Genomic DNA, 24,091 nt, shown 5'->3' on the forward strand with positions numbered 1-24,091 from the left:
TAGGCAATTGTGAACCAGATCAGTTATTTTCTCCCTCTTTGTTTCTGGTCATTGTCTCAGTCACATCTTTAGCTTGCTACAATAGACAAGCCATAAATAAACAGGCATGTGGATAAGTAGCTCTCATCCTCCATCACCTTGAGAGTAACAAATTTGAAAGTCCTTGGTTACTCGGAGAGATGAGGAGGAATGCGTGCGGTGTGCCAGCCCAGGCTTTCCCTCTGACCTCTGATCCCTTGGTAATACTAATACAAAACCTCAGTCGTAAAGCCATCCATAAAATAAAGAGGAAAAGAAAAGAAAACAATATGCCCATTCAGAAGGAGTGGAGGGCAGTTAGAGAGGAATTGTGGCTAGCTCGAGGCCAGGATAGGCACCTGCCCACAAACCGTATATTCATCCTTCTCCCTGGCATACTATTTTCCTAGAGGCCTTGTGGAAACACGACACAGGTTTAAAAAAAGATTTCCCTTGTAAAATACCGCAACACTTTTATTCCAAATAATAAAATGACTGTGATCAGACTCTGGCTAAAATTAAAATAATGTTTTAATGGTTATATTTGGCAGTGTTTTTGAAAGGCATACTACAACTAGGGCAAAGTTTGTTGTGTTTATTGAGAAACACTTTCCTCCTTTAATATATCTTTCCATGCTAAGGAGGAGACATTAGACCTGAGCCGGGCTCAGACTACCCTCCCGTTCCCTCCAGTCACCCATCACACATCCTGTGCCCTTGGCTGTTTGGCTCCATTTGCCGCTCAGACCACGAAAGTTTGTGGCTTCCCTCAAGAACAAGCTCCGTATGCTTTGAATTTGAAACTACAAAGTACAGCATTAGCATATTCTCCTAGGTCTGCCTCATCTGAGCAGACCAGGAGTGCCTGTGAGAGCTGCCTGTGGCTCAGCATGGAGGATTGATGATGGTCCTGCATGCCAATATTGCTAACAGGAAGTTGACCTCAGTGTTGTGACTTCACCAGCAGGGTCAGTCTGGGTGTCTGGTTACTTTGCTGTAATAGCTTGGCTCTAGTGTTACAGTGGCGAGGGTCATTAGCCCTCAGGGGCAGAGCGAGAGGGGCTGACCAGCTCTTCCAATAGGTGTCACTGTAGCACACCGGTCTCGTCGGTCTCCTCCACTGACCGGCCCATACACAGACCAAATAAGCCCATTATGGAGGAATCTCATCAGGGCTGTAGGAATGGCAGTCCCCACCTCCGACCCTCCCTGCAGTGATTGGGGTCAGTGGGGAACAACATTGGTCCCTTGTCACCGGTGGTCTCCCTAACTAAATTTCCCATTCATCTCACACAGGCTTTCCCGCAATTATGTAAATCTGTTGACTGAATTTGGCGGCTATACGATACTCAATAAAGTGTAACAACAAGTAATGCGACGGAAGAATCTGGTATGAATTAGGACTGCATTTTGATCTGACTCGGGCGCAGCGGTGAATACAGCACACCTGTGTTACATTACCACAGTGTAGAGGAGAGAGAGAGAGAGAGGAGGACAGGGAGAGACAGAGGAGAGAGAGAGAGAGAGAGAGCGCAGAGCAGAATGGTAAATGAAGTGGAGGAACTCAGACTATGTAATAGTAAGAGCAGTTTTATTATATGCTTGTTTGAAATGGCAACAAAGACGGGAAATACAAAGAATATTAGATTTCACCTGTTAGAGAAGTGCTTAGAAACATAGTATGTGCTGTATGTCCCGCAGTTGAAGGATGGTCTCTCTAATCATCAAAGGTCTCTCTAACCGCTGCCCAACCACCCCACTACCTTATCGTGCCAACGTGGGTTTAATTTTGCCATTTCTGCCCATGCATTGAGTCTGAGTAGGTAATGAATGTGAAATTGTATTGGAGTCAACGGGAACTGTGAGGTAACTACAGTTTAATGCAAAACTAATGTAGCTAGGTGGGAGCTGTAAACAGTATGTTTTAATGTTACGAGAAACATGAACATGAGGAAATGAAGGAATAAATTTTAAAAGTCGAGTATGATTGTGTATGCCATTTGTCAGACACAGCGGGGATTCTTCACACTCCAAATATGTGGGAAGACAATTTGTGTGGTAAGCAAACGCTTGCGGTGTTTACGAACCCGGCTTCTCGGTTTGGCTTCGAGACCCGATGATGATGACCGTGGCATTTTCTTCAAGGCCAGAGAACTGCTCAGAGATTCATGGAAGTGAGTTTGTGGAGTGAGCAAATTATATGACCATAGCCAGACTCATGCAACATTTCAGTCCTGCTCTGTATATTTATTGAGACACATGAAAGGCTCCAGTGATTAATCAAGTTGGATTTCATATCCCACGCTGTACCGCATGATTGTTGAGGTTCCGAGGCTCGATTGCCCCATAAAGTGTTAGCTTTGACCTGTCATTGACCAATTCAAAGCTGGTAATGGAAAATCTAAAGATACAAGATGGTGAATAACTAGAAATTATAGTTGTAAATCAAATGAAAATAATTTTCAGTGCCCCACAATTACCATAAAGATCATGGATATTTTTTCTATAATGAACTCAGTGTATACAGTAGGCTAGTTCCAAAAATCTCAACCAGTCCTTTAAGCGTTTGATTTGGTTCTGGGTAGAAAAGATTATCCTTCCATTCATGCTTTCACTTGATGTCACAGCTCCCATCTGCAGCCATTTTGTCTCGGCCATTTTGTGTCCATCCTGGTGAACATTTCTGTATAATTCATTTAGCGGATGAGTGCAGGCTAGACAGAGCGAGTTTCATTATTTGCTCAGGATCAGCCAGATGGGTGCAATCATGAAAGCGCCATACTGTAGCAAACATTAACCACCATTTCAAATCCACCGGTGAGCTAGCAAAGGCTTTTCAAAGAGGGAATTCTGCTAGACATGAATACACAGAAGTAGTGGAAAAACTGGTGAAGGCACAATACATGAATAAACATATGTAGACCATAAAGTACAAGCTTCCCAAGAAGTAATTTTAAGGAAGATGCTTTTTACAGAGACTTCTATAGTAACTTCTCTAGAGCCAAATATACATGTTAACAACAGACGATGTGGTCAGACGTATTCCTTTTATGCCACAACCATCATGGGTGCATTAGAGCTCACTGATCATGTGGTTGTGTGGTTCCGGGAAGTGTTTTTTGTTTTGTGTTTTTTCCCTCCAATTTTCACCCCCTGCTACAACATTATTGTTTTGGCTAGATTTGCATAAATCTGTCATGTGCACTAACTGTCTAGTAATGGATAGGTAAATGTTTCAGTATGTCACTGCAATGGCAAGGTTTTTAACCTTTGTGTTGAGAAATAATGGTTTTGCAATCGGTTCCTGGCGTTTCTATAACAAATGAGCAGCCATGAGCCAAACTAATTGCTGCCTTTTTGCACATTCTTTTGTTCCAAGTAAACAAGGAGGCTTTGTGTGAGGGAGAACTACTTTACTTCTCCATGAAACTTGAAAGTCATGAGTCAAAACCAAATTTGTAATTTATCTTATTTATATCTCCTAATTTTAGCAACATAATTAATTTAAGGATAAACTTACTGCGCATGGCGTTTGGAAATTACGTTCCTTGCCTTTGACTGTTTTGTTGAAATACTGTATATATCTTTTCTTTTAGAATGCAGTTACAAGTCATTTGTCCCTCTGTGTTGCCTGGTAAATTTCAGGCACATTTGAATGTAAAGAACTACATGGAACCCATCCTGTGGTGAAAGTGGTTGGGTTTTTTTCCAATGCTTGTAGCCACAACCACATAGCAAGGGGGCAAGCTACTTGAAGCTTAATGTTGTCAGAGGCTGTTAGCCTATCAAATAATAATAATGATAATTTGCTATTAATAGATTTTTTTTATCATAACAATAATGACAATGCAAACAAGATGACTTGACCAGTTGTGAAAGTGCATGGCCGTGATAACAGTGCTGGGTTTTCACGTTCTGGCTAACCTGCAAAGTCAAAAATTGCTTTGTCCTCAGACATCAAGTGACCGTGTTTTCTTCCCTATTTTCAAAGTAAGGGTTAAGCATATTTCTGTGATATGGTAAGGTTTGGCGTATAATCAATATTTAACATGAAAATGATGGGTTCTGGCTTTGCAGCTTGGCCACAGAGTGACAACGCCAATGCTGTAATTCGTTTGGATGAGCCATACTGTTTATTGAAATGTCAAAACAGTAGATCAGAAAGTAAGCTCAGTGTATATAAATAGATTGTTTTAAAGTGTGACCCCTATCAGCCCACTGAGGTGATTGAGCTGTTTATGTCCTCAGAACTGGACTCAAACTTCCAATAGTTTGCCCACAATAGATCTGCTGGCGGGGAGAACAGAAGCCGTCGATCAAAAGGTCCTGAACTTATGTTACGTGTGTGGCTTGCAGTGCCGTAGACAAGACCTTATAAAATAATCAGATGGAGCTGCTGCTGTGTGCGTGGCTTGTGCTAAAATACACAGCGACATTAAAAAGGAAGGAAAGAATAAGAAATAACAAAATGCATGCCCAAATAACATGCAAACATACAAGTTCTGACCAATATAATGAGAGCAGAGAACATCTTTACCTGCTGCAGGCCTTAAACCATCTCTGTTAAGAGTGCTATTGATCATTGGCATGCGTTCACAAAAAAGTTTGAGTGGCGTTTGTGGTTTTCGGGCACCAGCCAGTCAGACGCGAGAAACTGTTGCCAGTTTTATTGCATGTTTCACTTGTCATAACCTTTGAGGAATGGCCCATAAATCCCCTGTGTGGATGCGAAATGTTTTACAAACAGAGACGGATGTCACATGAGCCAAAAGAAATGATGACATGGTGATTTTACAGAGGAGAGAACCACAATTTTTCCTAATGCTTCAGTTTTACTAGCGTAATGTGCTTTTTTTTTATGTGTAGTAAGAGCGTACTTTCTGTTTTAATAAACTGTTTATTCTGTTCTGGCCAGTGCAGTGTGGCCAGTTGTCTGGCTGCAGGTCAGTGAGATACTGTAAGCTTTGGCTCAGTAATCAACAGCCCAGCATACGGACCTGATACCACAGTTCATAGCAGGTATCTGTAGATATAATAGAAGCGGCAGACACTCTTCAATAAGACTGTAATGAATTCATCCATACTTTGACTTTCTAGTTTTGTCTGATCATATTTTGTTTGTTGCCCGATAGTTTGCTACATCATGGCTTTTTTGGTTTTACCACTGTCAGGTCTCATGAAAGTATTAGTCTTTTTTTTTTTTGACTGGTGTGTATGCTGTTCATGACTCAGTCAGCTTAATCCAAAGAGACAGAGCCCTGAAATATTGTCAGTGGCAGGCTGCTCCCATAGCTCAAGTTCTCTACACATGAAGTCTATGTATGGAGACTCATGTCTGTGTCAACCACATGGTCTTGGCTGGAGTCTCCATACTGTGGATTTACCAGAGGGATGGTGGAGGGAGGAACACCTGGATAGCCCCCTGTACAACAAGCTGTCATAGGACCTAATGAGCCCCCTGATTATCCTCCCTAGGGAGTCGGTAAAACCTATGCACTCTGTAAAATACCATTTCTATTTTTACCCAAGTGGACAAACGCACTCTGATTATAAATCACTGGGTAATTGTGCGTGATGCAGGTCAGACATGCACAGGATACTCCAGAGTTTGATTTGGAGAGTTTTGACCCCCTTGACACACGAAATGCAACGCTCTTGATGAAATATCCTGCGTCCCACATTTCCTCTGTTTCCCATCTCCAATGAATACGGAGGACCACCTCTTGTCAGATGATGCTAATAACGTCCACCAACTGAACTGTTGTGATGTCCACGCTGACAAGCAGTTCTTCCAGTGATCCCACGGCATAAAAGTGGGGAGAGGAGCGCCTCGTTACCTGGGCCACCCTCCTACACCGCGTCATCAGCAATCAACCTCAAAATGCTCAGCCGCCCGCCCACATTCGCGGTCTGATCTGAGGGTGATTAGTAGTGACAAATTCAGGGAAACAGTAATACGTGGCATAAGCCGAGCTGTGTTTGTTTAGCCGCTCTACAGAGCTCAGCGAAAACAAACAGGTTTTTGCCAAATGATGGGTGGCATGTACTGTAAACTGACTGGTTCCCGCTGGCTCTCGTCAGCTTCACTGTGTTTATGTGCGGTCAAGGCTCCAGTGGATTGGCAGGCTAGAGCTGTATACAGTGTTGCATTCTTCTGGCTCTCACTTTATCTGTGTGATGGATGAGGATGCATCCCCGAGTTCTCAGTCATGGCGAGTCGATTGCGCACATCCTCTCACCCTCACACACACCCATACCGAGCCCCGCAGTCATATCGACAGATTACCCAGTACAAACGCTCCAAAGACCCGAGTAGGTTTTGTTGAATAGGTAAACAGGGTAGGGAGTGGCCAGACACAAAGGTGTGAGCAGCGACGAGGAGCCCCGGCCGGATCCATTTCAGTATGTCATCATGTGAAAGAGCCCCAGTGGGTGCGCCCCCCTCCCCTACGACTAGGTCCTCTCGCCTTACAGCCGCCCTCAATGGGCCCTGGGAATTTCTCACCACGATCTGGTTAGCCCCATTACAAAGAGCCCCGTGGCCAGGTTGAAAGCAGACTTCCATACCGTATAGACAAGCACGCAAAGGACTGCGCCAGCATTCAACTCGAGCATTTATAGGAGGGAAATGGGAAATGACAAGCTGTCTCAAGTGGACTTATTTTGAGCAATTTGTATGATCTGGGTTAGAGTTGTTGACATAGAAACACTGAGAGATTGTTATTGATGCGTGTTTTTGCGTAATTCTCCAAGATACTCATTTTACACTCTTGTGCACTCTAAAATTTTCAGATCATACACCAATTTTGGTTGATTTCTGTTGTGCACAACAGAAATCAATCCAGTGTGTCAGTTACAACGCATTCCCAAACAACTGATTGGGTTTGGACGCCAAAACCTAGAGCCTCCCACTGAGCTGTTTGTTTCCATCTTACATTCTTACATTTTACGCTTTCTGAGCGCCTGCAATTGGAAATGACATCCAGCTTCATGTCATTAAGCTGTCTCACACATTTCATCCTCTGTTACGACTTTCTCCATTCTGTTTTCCTCCAGATTACACAGCCAGCTCATTGATGTTTTTCTGTTTGTCTCAAGCGGGGAAGGAGGGGAAGGGGGGAAGGGGTTGATGTTTGCATATTCAACAGCCAAGCACCAGGATATAATCCTTCCCAGGACTAAGGCCATGAGCAACACACTCATAGCGCTGCCACACATATACACACACTCACAGTGTACTCTGAGAAGCAACTTAATGCGGCTTCCACCAGGGAGGCCAGACCAGTTTATGAATATTGATAGAGTCTGGCTGGCTGAGCGCTGGGTCAGCTGTGGGGCTTCTGCATCCAGTCCTCCAAACAGTCTGGATGTGTTTAACACACCTCATTACAAAGACAGTGTGAAGCAGCCACACAGCCCAGTCCCAGTGCTGGTGACCGTGCGCTGCTGCCAACCAGACACTTAGCTCAAGTGTTGTTGGTGCCCACTGGCAGAGATTTGGCAAAAGCCTGGGCGAGCACGCACGCAGGTGGAATTGTTAGGGCTTAAGAGAAAAGAAAGAGCCAAGATCCAAGCTGCTTTGTTGCCATGTTGGAGACATACATGGTACCCTGGGCCAGCTGCGGTCCTTTCAATACCTCTCATCATCCACACATGTGCCTCCCAGGAACGTCCTCTTCTCTCAATGCGCCAGAACAAGCTCCACAATAATGCAGTGTACTCAGAGCGAGCCAGTGATGTCACCCCTCACTCTGTTGTCTTCACCCATATCCAGTTTCTGTGTGCTGCACGCTTGGCAAGGTTTCAGCACAGGAAAACAATAGCAGGCACACACACAAATACACACTTATGCCCTCTCTTTTTCACACACACACACACACACACACTCAGACACACAGGCGTGTAATATGACAAAGAGCTCCCATCACACAAGCAGTACAGTTATCACACGCACTTCAGAGCTCAGCCCAATTCACCAATTTAAGTCTTGGGATTACTAGTCAGTGTTTTGTTAAGCCTCACAACTTTGCTCGAGTGTCACACAAAGCATACAGTATGTCCAACAAACGTAGTTTACCTTTGCTGAAGCCATAATATTTATTCTATGCTTATTTCTGATTCATATCTAGACCATAACCTGTTGAGATTTCCACGAGATTGATCCTTTTTTTCACATTCGGGCACAGAATATTCAAGGCCCCCTGCCCAACGTTGCTATGCGCTTTCTGTTTCTAAACTGGTGGTGTTATTGATCTTGGCCCACCGTTTCAAACCCTATTCCGTTCAGCCGGGCCTGTGGACAGCGCTGCACCGTCATTCGGTCAGACCCCGAGGTTTACTCTGAGCCATGAATGGATCTCTGTGTTGTTCTCATAGGTTTTGGACCATTTCATCACCAGTGGGGATTTGAGGCGACACCCCTGTCTGACTCCCTCAGTCTGAGCTGCTTTTGATAAAAGCTCTACTCTGATACTGTCGTGACTGTTGTTTCTATGGCTCCACTAACAGGCAGGGACCTTTTGGGGCCAGAACACACACACACACGTGCCCACACACACACACACACACACACACACACACACACACACACACACACACACACACACACAGACATGCTGGAACATAAAAACACTCTGATGCAGACATGTGAACACTATGGTACATGACACACACATTCATACCATACAGTGCACACATTATTCTGGCAGCTGTTCAGACAGACTGGGATTAAAGCCATTTTGTTACCGGGCTGAGGAGAGATCTGAGAGTCACGTACACACACATACTCACACACACACACACACATGTGGCCTCTGTGTGCTCTGGCAGTGGCTGCACGGCCCCTTGTGTTAATGCCTATATGCCACTCCTCATGCCATTAATCAAGCTTTACAAGAACCACTATGTACTGCACCATGGTCCTGACAGAATCTTATAGCGGTGGCCGCAAGAAAACGGGCGGGGGTGGACGTGCTGCGATGACTGCTGATACCCAGAAAACCATTTGTCTCCCTCTTAAACTGTAAACAATAACAAGGGAATGTGTGACCTTTGGCCTCTGAGGCTCAAACATTTATTTCTCTGTAATTCCTCCATTATCGTGCCTCTCACCCCATTATGTCTTCATATTATGTGTATGAGTTAGTAGCATGTTATCCTGGGTGAGAGGTGTGTCGGTGGGCGCACTGTGTCCCTCTTAATCACAATCACATGCACTTCATCACTTGCCCGGAAGGTGGAACTGTGTGTGTGTGTGTGTGTGTGTGTGTGTGTGTGCGTGCGTGTGTTTGTGTGCGTTTGTGTGCGTGCGTGTGTGTGTGTGAAAAGAAGAATGGTTGCCGTGGTGCCAGAGTGGAAAGAAAACAGATGTCAGCTGGTGCAGGCAGTATGTGTGACAGAAGGGCCTGGGAGATATACGCTGGACGTGAGGCATGATGCTCCTCTGCTGTTCAGTAATATAGGTTAAATAAACTCTCCAGGACACGGGTTGGCTTGCTATGACATTGCTCAACTGTCGGCGAGATATTTCTGGCACCGGAGCTGGAGTTTCGAGGTGGCCTTGTTGATTTTTTTTTCAGTGGATTTGATTCTATCATCGTGAAATAAAGCACTGTGGTGCGAGGGAGGGAGTGTTAGACGCCAAATTTAGAAGTGGGTCTACTGAAAAGAGAGAGAGCAAACGGGAGAACAAGTAATAGTTTCATAGCGTGCTCTTTATTCGCCCCATTTCGTCCAGATGTTCAAGCAGCGAGTTTGGTTTTTCTTGCCACCCGCATCTCATCCCCTGTCCATCCACACACCTTACATATTAGCACACGCGCCTGTTATCAGGGAAAAATGCCCATTGTGTGTCCAAATGAATAATAGTGTGATGGAGAGAGTAGAATTATTTCATGGTGAAAGAATGTCGGCTTCAGTCCTCCAGTGCTGTAGGTGGTATTTCTTTCTTCTCCAAAGGATGTCCAAAAATGGAGACTGTGCATAAGTGTCTAAACGATATGTGCCACTACATGCTGTGTATGGTTCAGCACCATGCGGCAGGTTGTTACAGTTTAATGCTCTGTGTTCCCTTCTCTTCCAGCTGAGATACCAACATGGCCTGTCCACCCCGGACCTGCGGCAAACATTACCCAACCTGAAGAACTTCCTGGAGCACGGCCTGCTGGTCCGATGGTAAGTGTCATGGCAACCGTTCACTTGAGGAGTGGAAGGAGTGAGAAAGACAGTTTAGACCACAAATATTCTTCCAAACGTCATTGTCAGATTGAGCCAATATCTGTGAAACTAACCTACTTTGAAAATTGCTTTTGCTTTGATAGACCAGGTTTTGACTAATGGATTATTTCATTGATTATTTTCATTGCTTTTTAATATGTTGTTAATTAATTTGACTATGTATTATTCTGTCATTGCTCAAACTTTGAAATTGTTGCGATAGGTTGCAATCGTTAGAAGTATGACTACGCTTTCAAAGTGAAATTGAACTATTGTGCTGACATCACTCTGACACAGCACCACATTGACTGAAATCGTATGGACTCTACCACCATGGCACATTATTTGTACTTACACATGAAAAAAAAAAAAGGTCGTTGATGAGATTTGCAGCAGCCACTTTGTCCCAGTGGGTGGAATGCTTAGATCTCTCCCTCTCTCTCTCTCTCTCTCTCTTCACTTAAACCTGAGAGTTAGTCAGCTCCACTGCCCTATAAAAGAGAAAGCCGTCTTTGATCTCCACTCCTCTCCCAGGGTCAGCAAAGGGGAAAATGTGTATTACACACATTAATTGAATAATCTTTTGTTTTGAAAGGAAAGAAGCCATGAAAAGCCTGAACCCTCAAATCAGCCCTTCATACCCGCTCCTACCCCCAATTGGAAGTGGAAGGGCCCAAAGATAGATTAGATGAAAGCATGGGCCCGCGAACCCTGGGGCTACCGCTGTGTGTTTGTGTGTGTGTGTGTGTGTGTGTGTGTGTGTGTGTGTGCAGGGAAGTAAAAAAGTGGAGGTGGAAGTCCAACAATTGTACGGCTGCTCACAGCAGCCACACTCCTGGTAGACAACGAGACCACAGGGACGGGAACAAAAGCCGCTCTGTGTTGACTCATGAGTCGTCGACTGAGAATCATGAAACTGCCCGTCTCCTTCTGCTGAACAGGCTGCACTGAGCTACAGGCACATGTGTATCTATTGCATCTATTACTTTTAACTATCTACATGTGATTATATTTTGGCTCAGGGAGCAAACTGATGATACACAGTCACACTCGCATACTATAAAAGAGCTCTTTTGAACTCTGCTTTACACATGGCTCTAGAGCATCAAGCATAACTTCGGCCATTTTTTACCTGGACCTTATTTTCCCATCTTTTGTCATCATACCAATCGATATCGACCAAAATCTTGTTAATTACTTCACTATCGACCTACTTGCGTCTTTCTTACCTGAGTGTCCTGTCCTCCAATACAGTCCAAATGGGCCAGTGGACACTGAAAAGTATCTAAAGTCATGCCTTTATTGTAGATAAATTCCTTATTGCCTGTCAATATGCACCGCTGTGTAAAGTACAAAATACATAGTAGAAGTTGTCACGTCATGGATAAACTAAACATTAAATATTACGTCTCATTACAGCAGGGGTTGTCAATATGTTGAAAAGGCAGGCTTTGGGTGCTCTTTAGGTTAATTTGTCATTTATGTATTTACTGAGTGGCCCTATAGGACTGTGTCAGCAGCACACCCAGGCAAGCAACATGTAAATAGCTTTATAGGGAGGCAGTTGACGAGATTTGTGTCGGAATGGATCGGGATGATGAAAAGTAATGAGATGAAATACGGTCCAGGTGAAAAATGACCAGATATACTTGTGTTATACAGGTGGTAACGGCTTGGCCACCTCTCGTCACAAGACTCCGCACACTGCAGCTCCCCCTCTGACTTGCATACACACATTTACGCTACACACTTTTTTTGTTGCTCTTTCTCCTCCCCATATCAGTTCCCGTCCTCCCGTTGTACTTGCCTGAAAAAGCCTAAATTCAGATACTGTTTCCAGCACGAGGGCCAAGCTTATGAAATATGGATGTATAAAAATGCTGTATGGCAGCTGTAGGGAGTTAACCCATAGACTGTGAGAGAGGGGCTGATATCCACTTCCTCTATCCCTCCTTGCCACCTCTTTCTTCCTCCACCCATCCAAACAGGGATGATGTGATGAAGGATATGGCCAAGGGAACCATTTCCAAATATGTTCTGGAAATGGTTCCCCCCTCCATATAGAACTAATGCAGCATGCGTCCAATCTGCACAGAGGGCCTTTCCCAAAGCGCAAAGATCCATAGCAGGGGAACGTAACGGGTTCATCTAGGACATTTTATACAGACTGGATGGAAAGACTGAGTAAAGGCAGAGTGTGTGTCAGATTCCAATATATACTTAAAAGTTTGTAAGGTGTGCGTAGACTTGGTTATGTCATTTGTGTAGAGTGGGCTGTATGGTGGATGACTGGCTGACGCCTGATCATATCTTTGTACATTTCCAAACAGCGGCGTCTCAGGAACTCATTGTCATAACATAGTATGTAGCACCAATGAAAAATGGGCAGTATTGAGGTTTTTTCTGGGGGGGGGGGGGGCGGGGGCTCGCTCGCTGAAGGACAAGACAGAGGAAAAATGGTGAATCTATTACCAAGGGAGGGAGACAGAGACGGTACCAGAAACCAATACTTTGTAAACGGAACAGACCGCTGAGATCAAAACAAACGCGTTCAACATGCTCCCATTTGCCGCTCCACATCCGCAGAGGGCCTGGCAGAGGTTCATAGGGCCCTAATCCCTCCCCGGTGCCTGGAAGCAGGGCTGCACACGCGGGGGGAGGCAAGGTGTGGTAGAGCGGCCGGCCCGGCTGATTCAACACAGCCATGTTCCTACTGGCACAACACGCTGCGCCTGGAGGATGCGAACTCCTCCCCAAAGAAGCCATAGTGAGAGAAAAGTTATCGAAACCACATAAAATCATAAGTTTGTGTGTCTGTCTTGATGGTAGTCCTCTTGTCACTTGTGTAGACAAGGGCTTGTGATATTTAGACAGGTGCAGTCTAATCAGTGACAGAGTACAGAAGTACTTACGCCTGAAATAAGCATTTGCAAGGCACACTAAGCCTAGCGGGTGCCTTGAAGAATGAAGGATGATAATTGGGAAGAATAAATCAAGTGTAATTCCTTTTTCCATTCATGTGATATTCTGTAGAGGTGGGATGGTTCACAAAACATTGAGTTTCAGTCTAGTTGGAGATAAAACTGCAATTTCCAAATGTTTTTTTTCTTTTGTCTCCCACAATGAACGGAGAGGGACTATGGATCGGCCCCGGTCCATCTATCCATCTCACACAATACCTCAGATGCCATTGATGAGGTTTTGATGAAACTTCAGGGAATGATGTGGCATTTCTCCATTGCAGCGTTTTCAGAATTACACTGATTGGCTTAAGGGGAGGCGCTACAACGTTTGTTTAATTGTCAGTGTCTTAGACACCGCTTATTGAATTTTAACAAAACTTAAGGGAATGATGCGTCTCATTGCTCCATTTTTAAAATTGCACTGATTGGCCTTAGGGAGGCGTTACAATGTTACAATGACTTGTTACTGACCAAGTGGTGCCTGCGTCATTCGTGGGGGACGACATGTTTACTTTTTTGTAAAACAATCATATTAACCAAATTTTGAGTTTCACTTTTCTAATAGGAGTTTTTATAACATGATAGTTTAAATTTTTTGGAAAAAAAACAAACGGATCAGGCCTATAAGATGTTTAAAATATAAGTGGTGTGACATTCTGCTTATGTTGTGAATTACCTCATATAAGAAACTTGTAAAAAGTAATGTTGCAGATGTTATTTGAACTTGTCCATGCAACCATAAATATAGATTGGAATCCAGTGATGTTTTACAGCTGATACAGTTATTCCAGTGAGAGTGAATGTCCATGCCAGAATCTCACACAGAGATATCAGTGTCCAGTTTACCCCAAAGAGCTCCGCTGACATTCTACACTGCTCAACATGGACGGTCCACAGGAATAAACCTTTTGACACTACTGTTCACTCTCTCAGCAGTGGCAGGCAGCCTGCCCAATATTCTGCAGACAAAGCATAACTAAATATATATAGCCTGTAGCGTGCAGAATGATTATTTTTCAGATATGTTTTGTGAATTAAGTCAGTTGCCCTCAAATGAAAATTTTGCAAGTCATGATGATGATAGCACCCCCCCACACACACACACACACACACACACACACACACACTCACAAATGGTATTCCTGTGATTAAACAGATTTTCAGTCCATGTGCATTACAAACGTCAACATACGAAAGGGCTCTGCTTTTACTTCTTATTTAGCTCCACATCTGCTGTTCTACCCCTAATATGCTGATGGCTCTTTAGCCTGAGATAAGTATACAAACTGTCAAAACTACCATAGGTGAAATTGGTACACATGGTTTAGCTCCCCATTAACTGCCAGACAAACTTAAAAAATTGGAGGCATCCATAATCTTAAATGGATGGGTGGTGTCATGGGTGACACACTGTGTTTGAAATTTTGGGCAAAATCATTATCATTATAATAAAATGAAGCCTTTAACATAATTTATATTTAACATTATATGACCAAGAATTCCGAACTATGTTGCCTCTGCGACTCTCGTTCATATAATTTGTGGGGCTGAATTTTACTGATGACCAAAAAAGGTTAGGTACTAAAAGGCACCCAAATATGTACATGTACATATACACACGCGCATACCTACACACCCCAATTTATAATCACAGTGTGCACAGGTGTGTGTGTGTGTATGTTGGTGCACATAGTTTTTTTCCCTAAGGGACAAGGCAGTGATGTGCCTCAAGCATAAATTTGGAAGAAGGATCCCATATCTATAAATCAGACTTTTCTGCAAAGAGCGCAGCAGAGTCCTATAAGTAACTCCTGCTAGGCTCCATTTATTACTGATAGTAATACTTTGGGAACTGTCAAGTAGAAATAGTCCCATTTTATATTTTGTACATTAGCATCTTAGATTATTATATCAATATCTCTATGTCATAAAAACAACCACATGTGAGGGTGTTTATATTGTCAACTTGTTGAATGTGTTACACATGCTGTGCTGTTGTGATTTCTATATAACAGAAATACTCCCTATCTTCAAAGGCCAGACAGTCGAGCAGCCTTGCCCTATTAAAACAAAAAGAAAATTCAGTTTCCCCCGTAGTGCATATCACATTTTTAGTAATGTTTACTTTAGTAGTTCTACAGGGATTTCCCTTACCACATCAAAAGACCAAATCTTATCTGCTATTGTTGGTTTTGGCCCAGAATCGTGGCATCTTAGCAGGATTTGGATATGAACAGGGGCATGTTGTGAAGCCTGTCGGGGGATTAGACAGTGGAAAGGTTTGGCTTACTGAATTCTCGGGTCCGCCTGAAATATGCCAGGTTTTACATCAGCAGCGGAAAAGAAGAGAGCGGGAGAAACCCTTTAGAGGAGTGAACCTATTTCTGGTTTGGCATGTCAGGTTCTCTGCCTGATGATTTAGGCAGAGACCTCTCAGTAGCATTTATGCAGTGAAATCTTTGTCAGGGAGATCCACCAAGGAGTGGGGCCCAGTAAAACATAAAGCGTTAAAAAGCAACGTACCCCTGAATAAATCAAAATCTTGTATTGTGAAACTGCTACGTGGAATAACACATACACTTGTGTTAGTAGCTGGGTGGCGTAGTGAGCATATACTGGAATAACTGGGTGCAATCCCCTGTGCCAGCAAGCATCCAGTGTCCTTGAGCAAGACACTGAATCCCTACCAGCTCCAGGGTGCTGCTCTGTAGCTGAGCCTGACCTCTGACCTCCCTGTGAAAGCATAGTAATAGTAGTAGTAGTAGTAGTAGTAGTAGTTGTAGTAGTTCAGAAAGTAGCAGTAGTTGTCGAAAGCTTTTTCTTGGGACACTGTCTTTGCATAACTCTCTGAGGAAGGTTTGCCATTGCAGCATGAACAGGAAGATGCGAGGTTAAAGTCAAAATGAGTGGAAGCGTAATTATGGGACGAAGAATGCACACTAACATCCTAACATGCACAATAACAACTTCTAGCGGACCACAGCAGCTAAGAGAAGGTGCACCAATTAAGAGAGGTTGAGTTGGTTGATTTGAGACATGACTCGGGGATGCCTGGCAACAAATCAGAAGTGAAAATGGCTAAGCTGAGCCATTTTCACTCACACTACAGTGATGCGGTGGAATGTTTCAACCCAACTGTGATAGAAATCTTGTTTTCCTGCCTCTTTTCCAAAAGGGGTTTTAGTAATTCTTGTAAAAATGATTTATAGGATTTATATTTTAAGAAAAAAATGTTCTAACACCCCTGAGGGTTGCCTGGCCGCTGTCCTCCACAACTCATCCTGTACTGCCACAGTTAAGAGCTCAGCTCGACACATGACTAGTAGAAGGAACTAATCTAAGGTAGAAACTCAATATGGTCCAAGTAAGACACGCTTCATTATTCAGAAGCAATATGGCATGATTACACACAGAAAAGCTGCCCGTGTGTTTATCTCTCAGTGTGATTGATTAATACATCTGCATGTATCTTGGTCAGCTAATATCAGAGCCCTTCTGATACTGAAATGGATTAATGTGCGGTGAGGGCACTAAAGGAGCCGCAAGAGCAAGTAATGGAAGAAGAGAGATGTAGACCAAGATGGCTGATATTAATTCAAATCAGAGCTATCTAATCAGCCTCAGAGCCTTTGCCATGAGGACATCACTCAGTCCAGTAAAAACTTGGTAGTAGTTACTTATTAGCTTGTTATAAATTATGTATGGAAACTCTTAACTTTTTGCTTTGCATCAAGCATCTCCGGTTTCCAAACCTGTCTTGTGTTTCAAAGAGCCTGAGCCACGTTTTCCAGTCATTTAAATGATAATTGACTTCTCATGACATCTCTCTATATTTCTTTCCACCAAATCGGGCTAGTGTTGAGTTTTTGGAAATGGTTCAGAACTGGCCATGATGATTTCGTTTGGAAATTCACAGATACATGTTTTAAATGTCAAATCATTTAACTTTTCTCTATTCGTTCGCGTTCGTTTACCTCCCGAGAAAATTAAGTGTTTAAGAGTGCATCGCTTCCATGTTGCCACAGCGACAGTATTAACCATGTGGTTGTTAGGGGCCAGGCTGAAGTCAATTGGATTAAATGATGTGTTGTATTGGACATGAACTGCCAAGTAAAGTATAGTTTGGCTCCAGTTCTGCCCACTACAGAGGAGCACTCTCAGAATATCAAGTCATTACCCTTATTTACTTTACCTTGACCTTGGCTGACCATCCAACCTTTTCGTCTATATGCCTCCAATTAGCTGAAATGGTAGCCATGAGGTACAGTATTCAGAGGTTGTTATCGTAACATGCTTTTACATACTGTACCTTAAGGCCGTGGACGGTTTTCATTTATCACGAGGCACTTTGAAGTTAGAGAAGTTCCTTGTGAAGCTAGACAAATTCCTCCAAACTTCTGTCATGGGAGGATCCTGCCTGTGAACCCTGTGTCAAGACCACCTCTGCAGGGGGCCACGAGGGGTCACGGTCAGGCCCCGCTTTACAGGCTGTCATGTGTTTGGTGATGAAAACTTCCATCAAACAGCGAACCTAGTACTCAGTTAATGTGTACGTCAACCAGTCCTCTTGCCACTGGGGTCTGGGTGCCACTGTCGCAAGCGAGACTCCCTGTCTGAGTGCCAGGAGATATGGGAACAACTACAGGTACATGTGGGGTGACTTTGTCTCCAACTGAACAAGCAGAGTCTCGTCCTTCACTCTCTAACCAGGCACATGTGGATCTCTGGAGAGCGCAGGGAGGCCCAGCTTCACCCTTGACCCCACCGTTCTAGCTCCTGAGATAGCTGTATGATCACGTTAAGCACACTGCTAAATAGTCTGGTAAGGTATACATGGCCCTGGCTCAGAAGAGACGGTGAGGCCCCCCATTTAAGTAAATTTATGACTTGAATGTGTGGGGCGGGGTGGCCCAGATCGCAAGTCTGTTATCTGTTATTCAGAGGTCCAGCATACTTGGGTGGACGCCTGCTGTGCACTTCCAGACAGTGGGACGTACATGTAGTCACACAGGCTGCACAAATGCTTTTTGAATGTTGTAACGTGGAGTGATTTGCAAGAGGGCTGCAGCTGTCTCCGTTCTGGATCAGGGGGTAAGGAGGTAGATGCTTTGGGTGGGGGGGCTGATGAGATCAATGCAGACGCAGGTCCAATTGGAGCCTCTGTGTCTCATCCCCTCCCTTGCAACTTCCTAGTCTCTCATTTTGGCTGTGAAAGATTATTGCTTGGTGTAGTAAATGGACCTGCAAATGGACCTAAATCTTGCATCCATGACACGCAGTGAGGTCTAGGTCTAGTATACTCTGTTGTTTGAACCTGAACCCCCATTGGATATCTCATATCAGCACACCGAAGTAGTTGGATCATACTCTGATATTTGATATCATACTCTGTAATTCTGGTGTTTGAGGAAATGCAGCATGAAAGAAATGCCAGTTTGGTGTGTGGACTTGTGTTTTCTTTATTTAGCTCCATCATCCCTCGCTTTTTTCCCCTCTATTCATTCAGTGTTTCTCTCTCTTTGTCCCACACAGTGACCGGCATCATATCTCTAGCTCCATCCCAGTGCCGACCAAGTCCCAGCTTGGTGTGTCTGCTGTCTCAGAGATAGGCTACCCTTGCCACACCAGCTCCCCAGACCGGGGCCTGAGGAAAAGGGCCAGCTCGGAGGCTGATAAGCTCAAGTACAAGGCTACGCCTCCAACCAGCTACAACACAGCCATGGCGGAGCAGCAGCCCCCTGTTGGCCTGGCGCCACCCTCGCCTTCACCCAAGCACCTGTCCTCCTCCCTAGACGCTGGCATGGCTTCACTCAGCCTGGCCAAGACTCTGGAGGCCAAGGAGCAGGAAGAGCAGGAGGAAGAGCAGGATGAAGGTGGTGAGGCAGCGGTGGAGATGGAGAGAGACGAGGGGGCTGAAAGAGAGGTTGAAGTAGATAGAGTAGAAGAGATAGAAGAGCAGCAGCCCAGCAACACAGATGGATCCAAGTCCCCTACAATGCTGGACACTGGCGAGGAAGTGTTGCCCACCAGCCAGCACACGGGTGCCATGAACGGCTCCTTGGTACCAGGACCGGGGGCCGTCAGCCTGGTCCCAGAGCTGCGCTGCTCGGTGGAGCAGGCCGAGGAGATCATGGGCACGGAGGCCACCGGCCTGGGCCTGGGGTTGGGGTTAGGGTTGGGGTTAGGGCTGGGAGAAGGGGCCCGGCTGGAGGACTACCCCTGCATCCCTGTGGAACACGCGGTGGCTGTGGAGTGCGATGATCAGGTGCTGGGCGAGTTGGACGTTGCTGGCTTTGAGGAGTTCTCCAGGCGTATCTATGCACTAAATGAGAACATGTCCAGCTTCCGCCGACCGCGCAAGAACTCTGACAAGTGAGGCAAAGGACCTAAGGAGAGAGAGGGGCGTGAAATACATGCACAGGGGTTTGGACATATATAAGTCAGGGACATGAATTGAGAAGAGAGAGGTTGAGTCCCCAAGTGTGACTCCCTCTTTCAAGCATCATAACATCAAAAAAACATAGGAGCTATTCTGGAATAATGACCAATTTGCACTTCTTGTAAACATTTCTACAGTAATCCTTTAAATGAAATGCAGTTTAAAGTGCAAGTATTGGGACAGTGAGCTGAAATTAATCTTTTATTTTTGGTGTGGACTTTGATGTGTTTTTTAAAGATGTACATGAAACAATAGTGCAGTCAGTTTTTATCCATGGTATTATTTGGCCTCAATATAAATAAATCCCCTCTATGTTAACTCAGAACAATGTCAGTTAGTTTAGTCAGTTGTCCCAATAACAGGTGACCATTGGTATTAAATTTAACTTAATAAATGATATATAAAATTTGCACTTCGTCACCAAACCCTTATTGCAATAGTTATTAATTCACCCATTAACTTTTCATACAAAACATCAGCATCTCTAAACTTCTTTTAAGGTCCACTTCCACACCCAAAATGTAGCCTCCTGCATCTAAATGGGATTGCAGCTGCAGAATGGCTTATATCCCACATTACTGTGGTACAACGTTCAATGCATCACTGATGCATTGCGAGTCACTAAATATCCAGGCCCGGATTCAATGCAGCAGCTCCAAATCCTTATCTTCCTATCACTGTACCTCAAGTCCGCTTCAACAAGAGAGGGTTCTTCTTGCTTATTCTCCTGTAGAGTTCCATTTCACTTGGAAATTAAGCGTACCAAAGTGAGTTGGTAATAACTTGAGGCATAGTGGTGGGAGCTGTAAGGTTTTGTGGACTGTTGCGCTACATCTGTTTGGGCATTTTCTCAATTCTAGAATCATAAAAGTAGAAAATGTTTCCTGGAAGTTTTATCAGACAAAATCGACTTCAGCTGTCCAAACCGGAGCCCACTGTCCAAGTACTTATGCTTTTGACTGTAGAAGCAAATGTTTGTGGCTGAGACGCTTCCCGGGCCTTCGTTCAGAGTGCATGGCAGTGGGCGAGTGCGGGAGGGAGGACGCGGGCATCTGTGTGCAGTGCAACCTGCCTTTACATACCGAAAGGGGGAGGGGGGGGGGGGGGGGGGCTTCACATTAGCATGCAACCAATAGCAGTTCCGTTTCGAGTAATCCCACCAATGACCTTTGAACTATGTCACACTGCAGCTTGCTATCACAAAGTGAGGCGGGAGCTGAAACCTGTAGCCCAATCAGACACTCCCTTACTGTGACACGCCGCATGTCCAGGCCCTCCCGCTCTGCAGGGCGACCTTCCCCTCGCTCTCCACATCGGGTTCAGCGCCTCTTTCAGGTCTTTAGATGAAGATCACAGGAGTGGGAGGTTGGAGCTTATGGCACATGGCAGGGATACGGTGCAATCGTTTTTCTGTCCTTATCCATGTCCTCTTTTCTCTTTTTTTTTTTATCATTTTAGCATACCCCATCAATATTAATAAGGTTAATGTTATGTCCAATGATTCTCATATTCAGTAGACCAAAAAATTGAATTATGTGTCTGTCTTCTGTCGAAATGTCTCGCTCAGGCTCTAATTGTTAATAGCAAGTATCCACTTTTTAAATCTCAATCCCATTGTCTGTGGTTTAGTCTTAGTCCCCCATGTCTCCCTGTTCTGAACGACCTTGCTTTCTTGCACTGGTATCCATTGGCAATTATTTGCATTATTTATGTCTCAACAAATATGTGTGCTTCCTTTCAAAGGAAATCAATGTTTTGTTGTTTTCTTTTTTCCCACCGACATTGGAAGTCACCCATTGATGTTGTCAAATGTTAAAACTATATCACCAGTGTCTGGGTCTCGAACGAGCCACACACCTCCTTATGGATGGAAACTGACATGGACAGCCGCTTTGCATCGCCTGCCGTGACAAAGATGGAGTCTCCACCGGCATCCCACCTTTTATTTCTGATCGAGTACTGTGGTCGCTGACTGTTTGTATTGTATTGTATTTAAAGCTAAAAGATAAACCATATGAGATCATTTCCATAAACTGCTATACAGTTCAGTAAGTGACCATGTACATATACTTTTGTATGGAGGGTGTTTTGTTATTAAAGACTTACAGTCCAATGGCATGGATGTATGTAGCCCCCTTTAACAGTGTGGTCTGCCTACTTTTGTATTGGTGCGGGTGTGTTCTAGTTTGAGTGTGTGGGGGCTGTTGCAGTGAAATCCCTGTTAATTCAAGGATTTGATAGGTTTTCTGCTGAAATGTTTGGGAAATGGGAAAAATTGCCCTTGCGATGTCCTCAGGGACCTGTTCGGGAATCTTTGAAGGACTGATTAGAGAACATATTTCTATAGGAAGGTTAGACTTATTTTCGATATAAGAATTTAATCAGATTCCCTTCTCGTCTTTTTAGATTCATATTAGTTTCTATCCCAAATCTTTCCAACAAGTAATGCAGAAGTTTCCTTGTGTAAAGCACATAAAAAAGTAAGGAAACTAAGGAGGTTACTAAGCTGCTACATCTAATCCATCGGGCTAAGTTATTGCCCACAATAGTGGTTCAAACTCAACTGTGGCAATTGAGTTATGAAAATTGATTTAGCTATATTTCTACCATTTGAAACATTAAAATATTAAAATAAATGTATATATACTATAATTTTAGTAGTAACGATACGCTGCAGCTGCACCCCTTAAATTAACTATCTTAACATCCATGTCTTGTGGCTATGCCAAAGCATATAAAACAAATCTGTTTGCCTTTGCCATAGCTGACACTTTGATGAATCATAACACTACTCATCACAGAAATTGTTTGCAGACGGGGAAAAGAGTGAAGGAGCATCTTCCACTGAATTACATGAAATGTACAGTAGTCTGGCAAGTGCAGGCTACATCAAACATGATATTTCTTTCATCCTGTTTAATGTTTTTCATCTGTGGGAGTGGTCTCAAGACCAGCCCATCTTAAATGTCTGTTTTATATCTGTCTCCTAATATTTTGGGTTTGAGGTAGGAGTTTATCAAAAACATCAATGTTTTGTCCTTTCCAGGTTCTTTATTTAGATAATAGAGACATGCTGTACCTTATTCCCTGCTTTCTATTATGGGCTCAAGGTTGTGAAATTGCACTACTACCGGCACTGGCAGCAGTCCTCATAGCATCATTATGCAGACAGTTTTTAATTATGACATTTATGACAAAAAATTAAGATTTGTAATGTTAAACTTGACCTTGATGTTGAGATAAGCATCGCTTATTACAAAAAATTCTAGACCTCAAGCTACCAAAATGTTGCTTTTTTTTTCTTAATCTCATTTTTGTTGCCCTACAGACTATCCATGAAGAAAAAAAAAAAAAATTTAATTTATATATTTTATAATTCTCTCTATACATGCAAAGATGAAATAATTGTACTGAAATCTGAAAGGCTTAATGTTTAACATCTAACCCTTTATAGCAATGACAAGTGCAGCAGGATGAACAACGCCTTTTGCCTCCAGGCTTTGTCAGGTTCGCTCTTCCATTTCTATAATTATTGCTGCTCTAAGCAAGCAGCACCTGACACAGTCTGCAACCCGTGGTGTCTTCTGTATCCCATAAAGTATGTGAGCTCTAACACAATTACATTACACTTGATTTGATGAAACTAATTATCTTCATCAATTTAGATTCGTGACATTACCTTATTTTTTGTTTTGAAATAACAAGTCTGTGGACCAAACTACATTACTAACTAGATGGAGCTTCAATAGATTGGTCGGCAGGTTGCAGCTCTTTGGTTTAATTCACACTGACAATCTGAGAACCTGGACTCTTAGACTCCATGTACATGTACACATGGTTGTACATGTGACTAACCGTACAGTGGGTTCAGTACCTGAAGCAAACCCCATTCTAATTAAATTAAAAAAAAAAAAAAAACCGCTGCTCAATCATTTCATTATGCAGTCAATTGAGTAAAAACCAAGCTTGCTGGCAGTGTTACCGTAACACTTTGTTGTCAAGGCTCCAGATAATGCATCAATTTGTTCACATTAAGCTCTGGAAACCTGCAACCGGAAACATAACGCGTGCTTGTAATTCACATATCCCTTTAGTTTCAGGTAGATTACGGTTTGCTACTGTCACTAGATTTTAGCCCATTAAGCACAATAATAAACCCTTCTCTTTTGGAATCACGTTTACTTATTGGGCTTTGCCATTAGGGCTTTCAGTAATGCAGATGAGCATTGAATCTGTCTCTTAGTACTTTCTGTTTCCAGGTTCACATAAAGCAGTTTCCTGCTGCTCAATCCTATAAGCTCCCTGTCTCACTGTGCAGACTGTCTGCTCTCACAGCTAAGCCTCTACAGGTGTCTGAAAGCTCTGCCACAGAGCACACAGACGCTCGGCCTTCTGGGAATGACACTTTATCCAGTCAGAGAGGGGACATTGGTGCCATCATGGAAACCAGACCAGG

At 43.7% G+C, this 24,091-nt stretch overlaps 1 protein-coding gene across 3 annotated transcripts in view; it reads left to right on the top strand.

Annotated features, from left to right (window-relative positions):
• Positions 1-20,702, top strand: part of uvrag (UV radiation resistance associated gene) — an 83,300-nt gene extending 62,598 nt beyond the window's left edge. The window contains exons 14-17 of one of the 3 annotated variants that reach the window (XM_071518702.1): positions 10,100-10,191; positions 18,729-19,107; positions 19,210-19,345; positions 19,382-20,702. In XM_071518702.1, coding sequence (XP_071374803.1) covers positions 10,100-10,191; positions 18,729-19,107; positions 19,210-19,345; positions 19,382-19,572 — 798 coding nt within the window. In that variant the 3' untranslated portion in view covers positions 19,573-20,702. Of the gene's footprint in view, positions 1-10,099; positions 10,192-18,728 lie in introns of all 3 variants that reach the window. The other 2 variants (XM_071518695.1, XM_071518686.1) reach the window with 2 other exon arrangements.
• Positions 20,703-24,091: the final 3,389 nt, after the last annotated feature.

This window comes from Centroberyx affinis, unplaced genomic scaffold (assembly GCF_046629955.1).
Source record: "Centroberyx affinis isolate AG114_WGS23_722 - 3 ecotype Tasmania unplaced genomic scaffold, CSIRO-AGI_Caff_v1 ptg000051l_1, whole genome shotgun sequence".
NCBI classification, from domain to species: Eukaryota; Metazoa; Chordata; class Actinopteri; order Beryciformes; family Berycidae; genus Centroberyx; species Centroberyx affinis.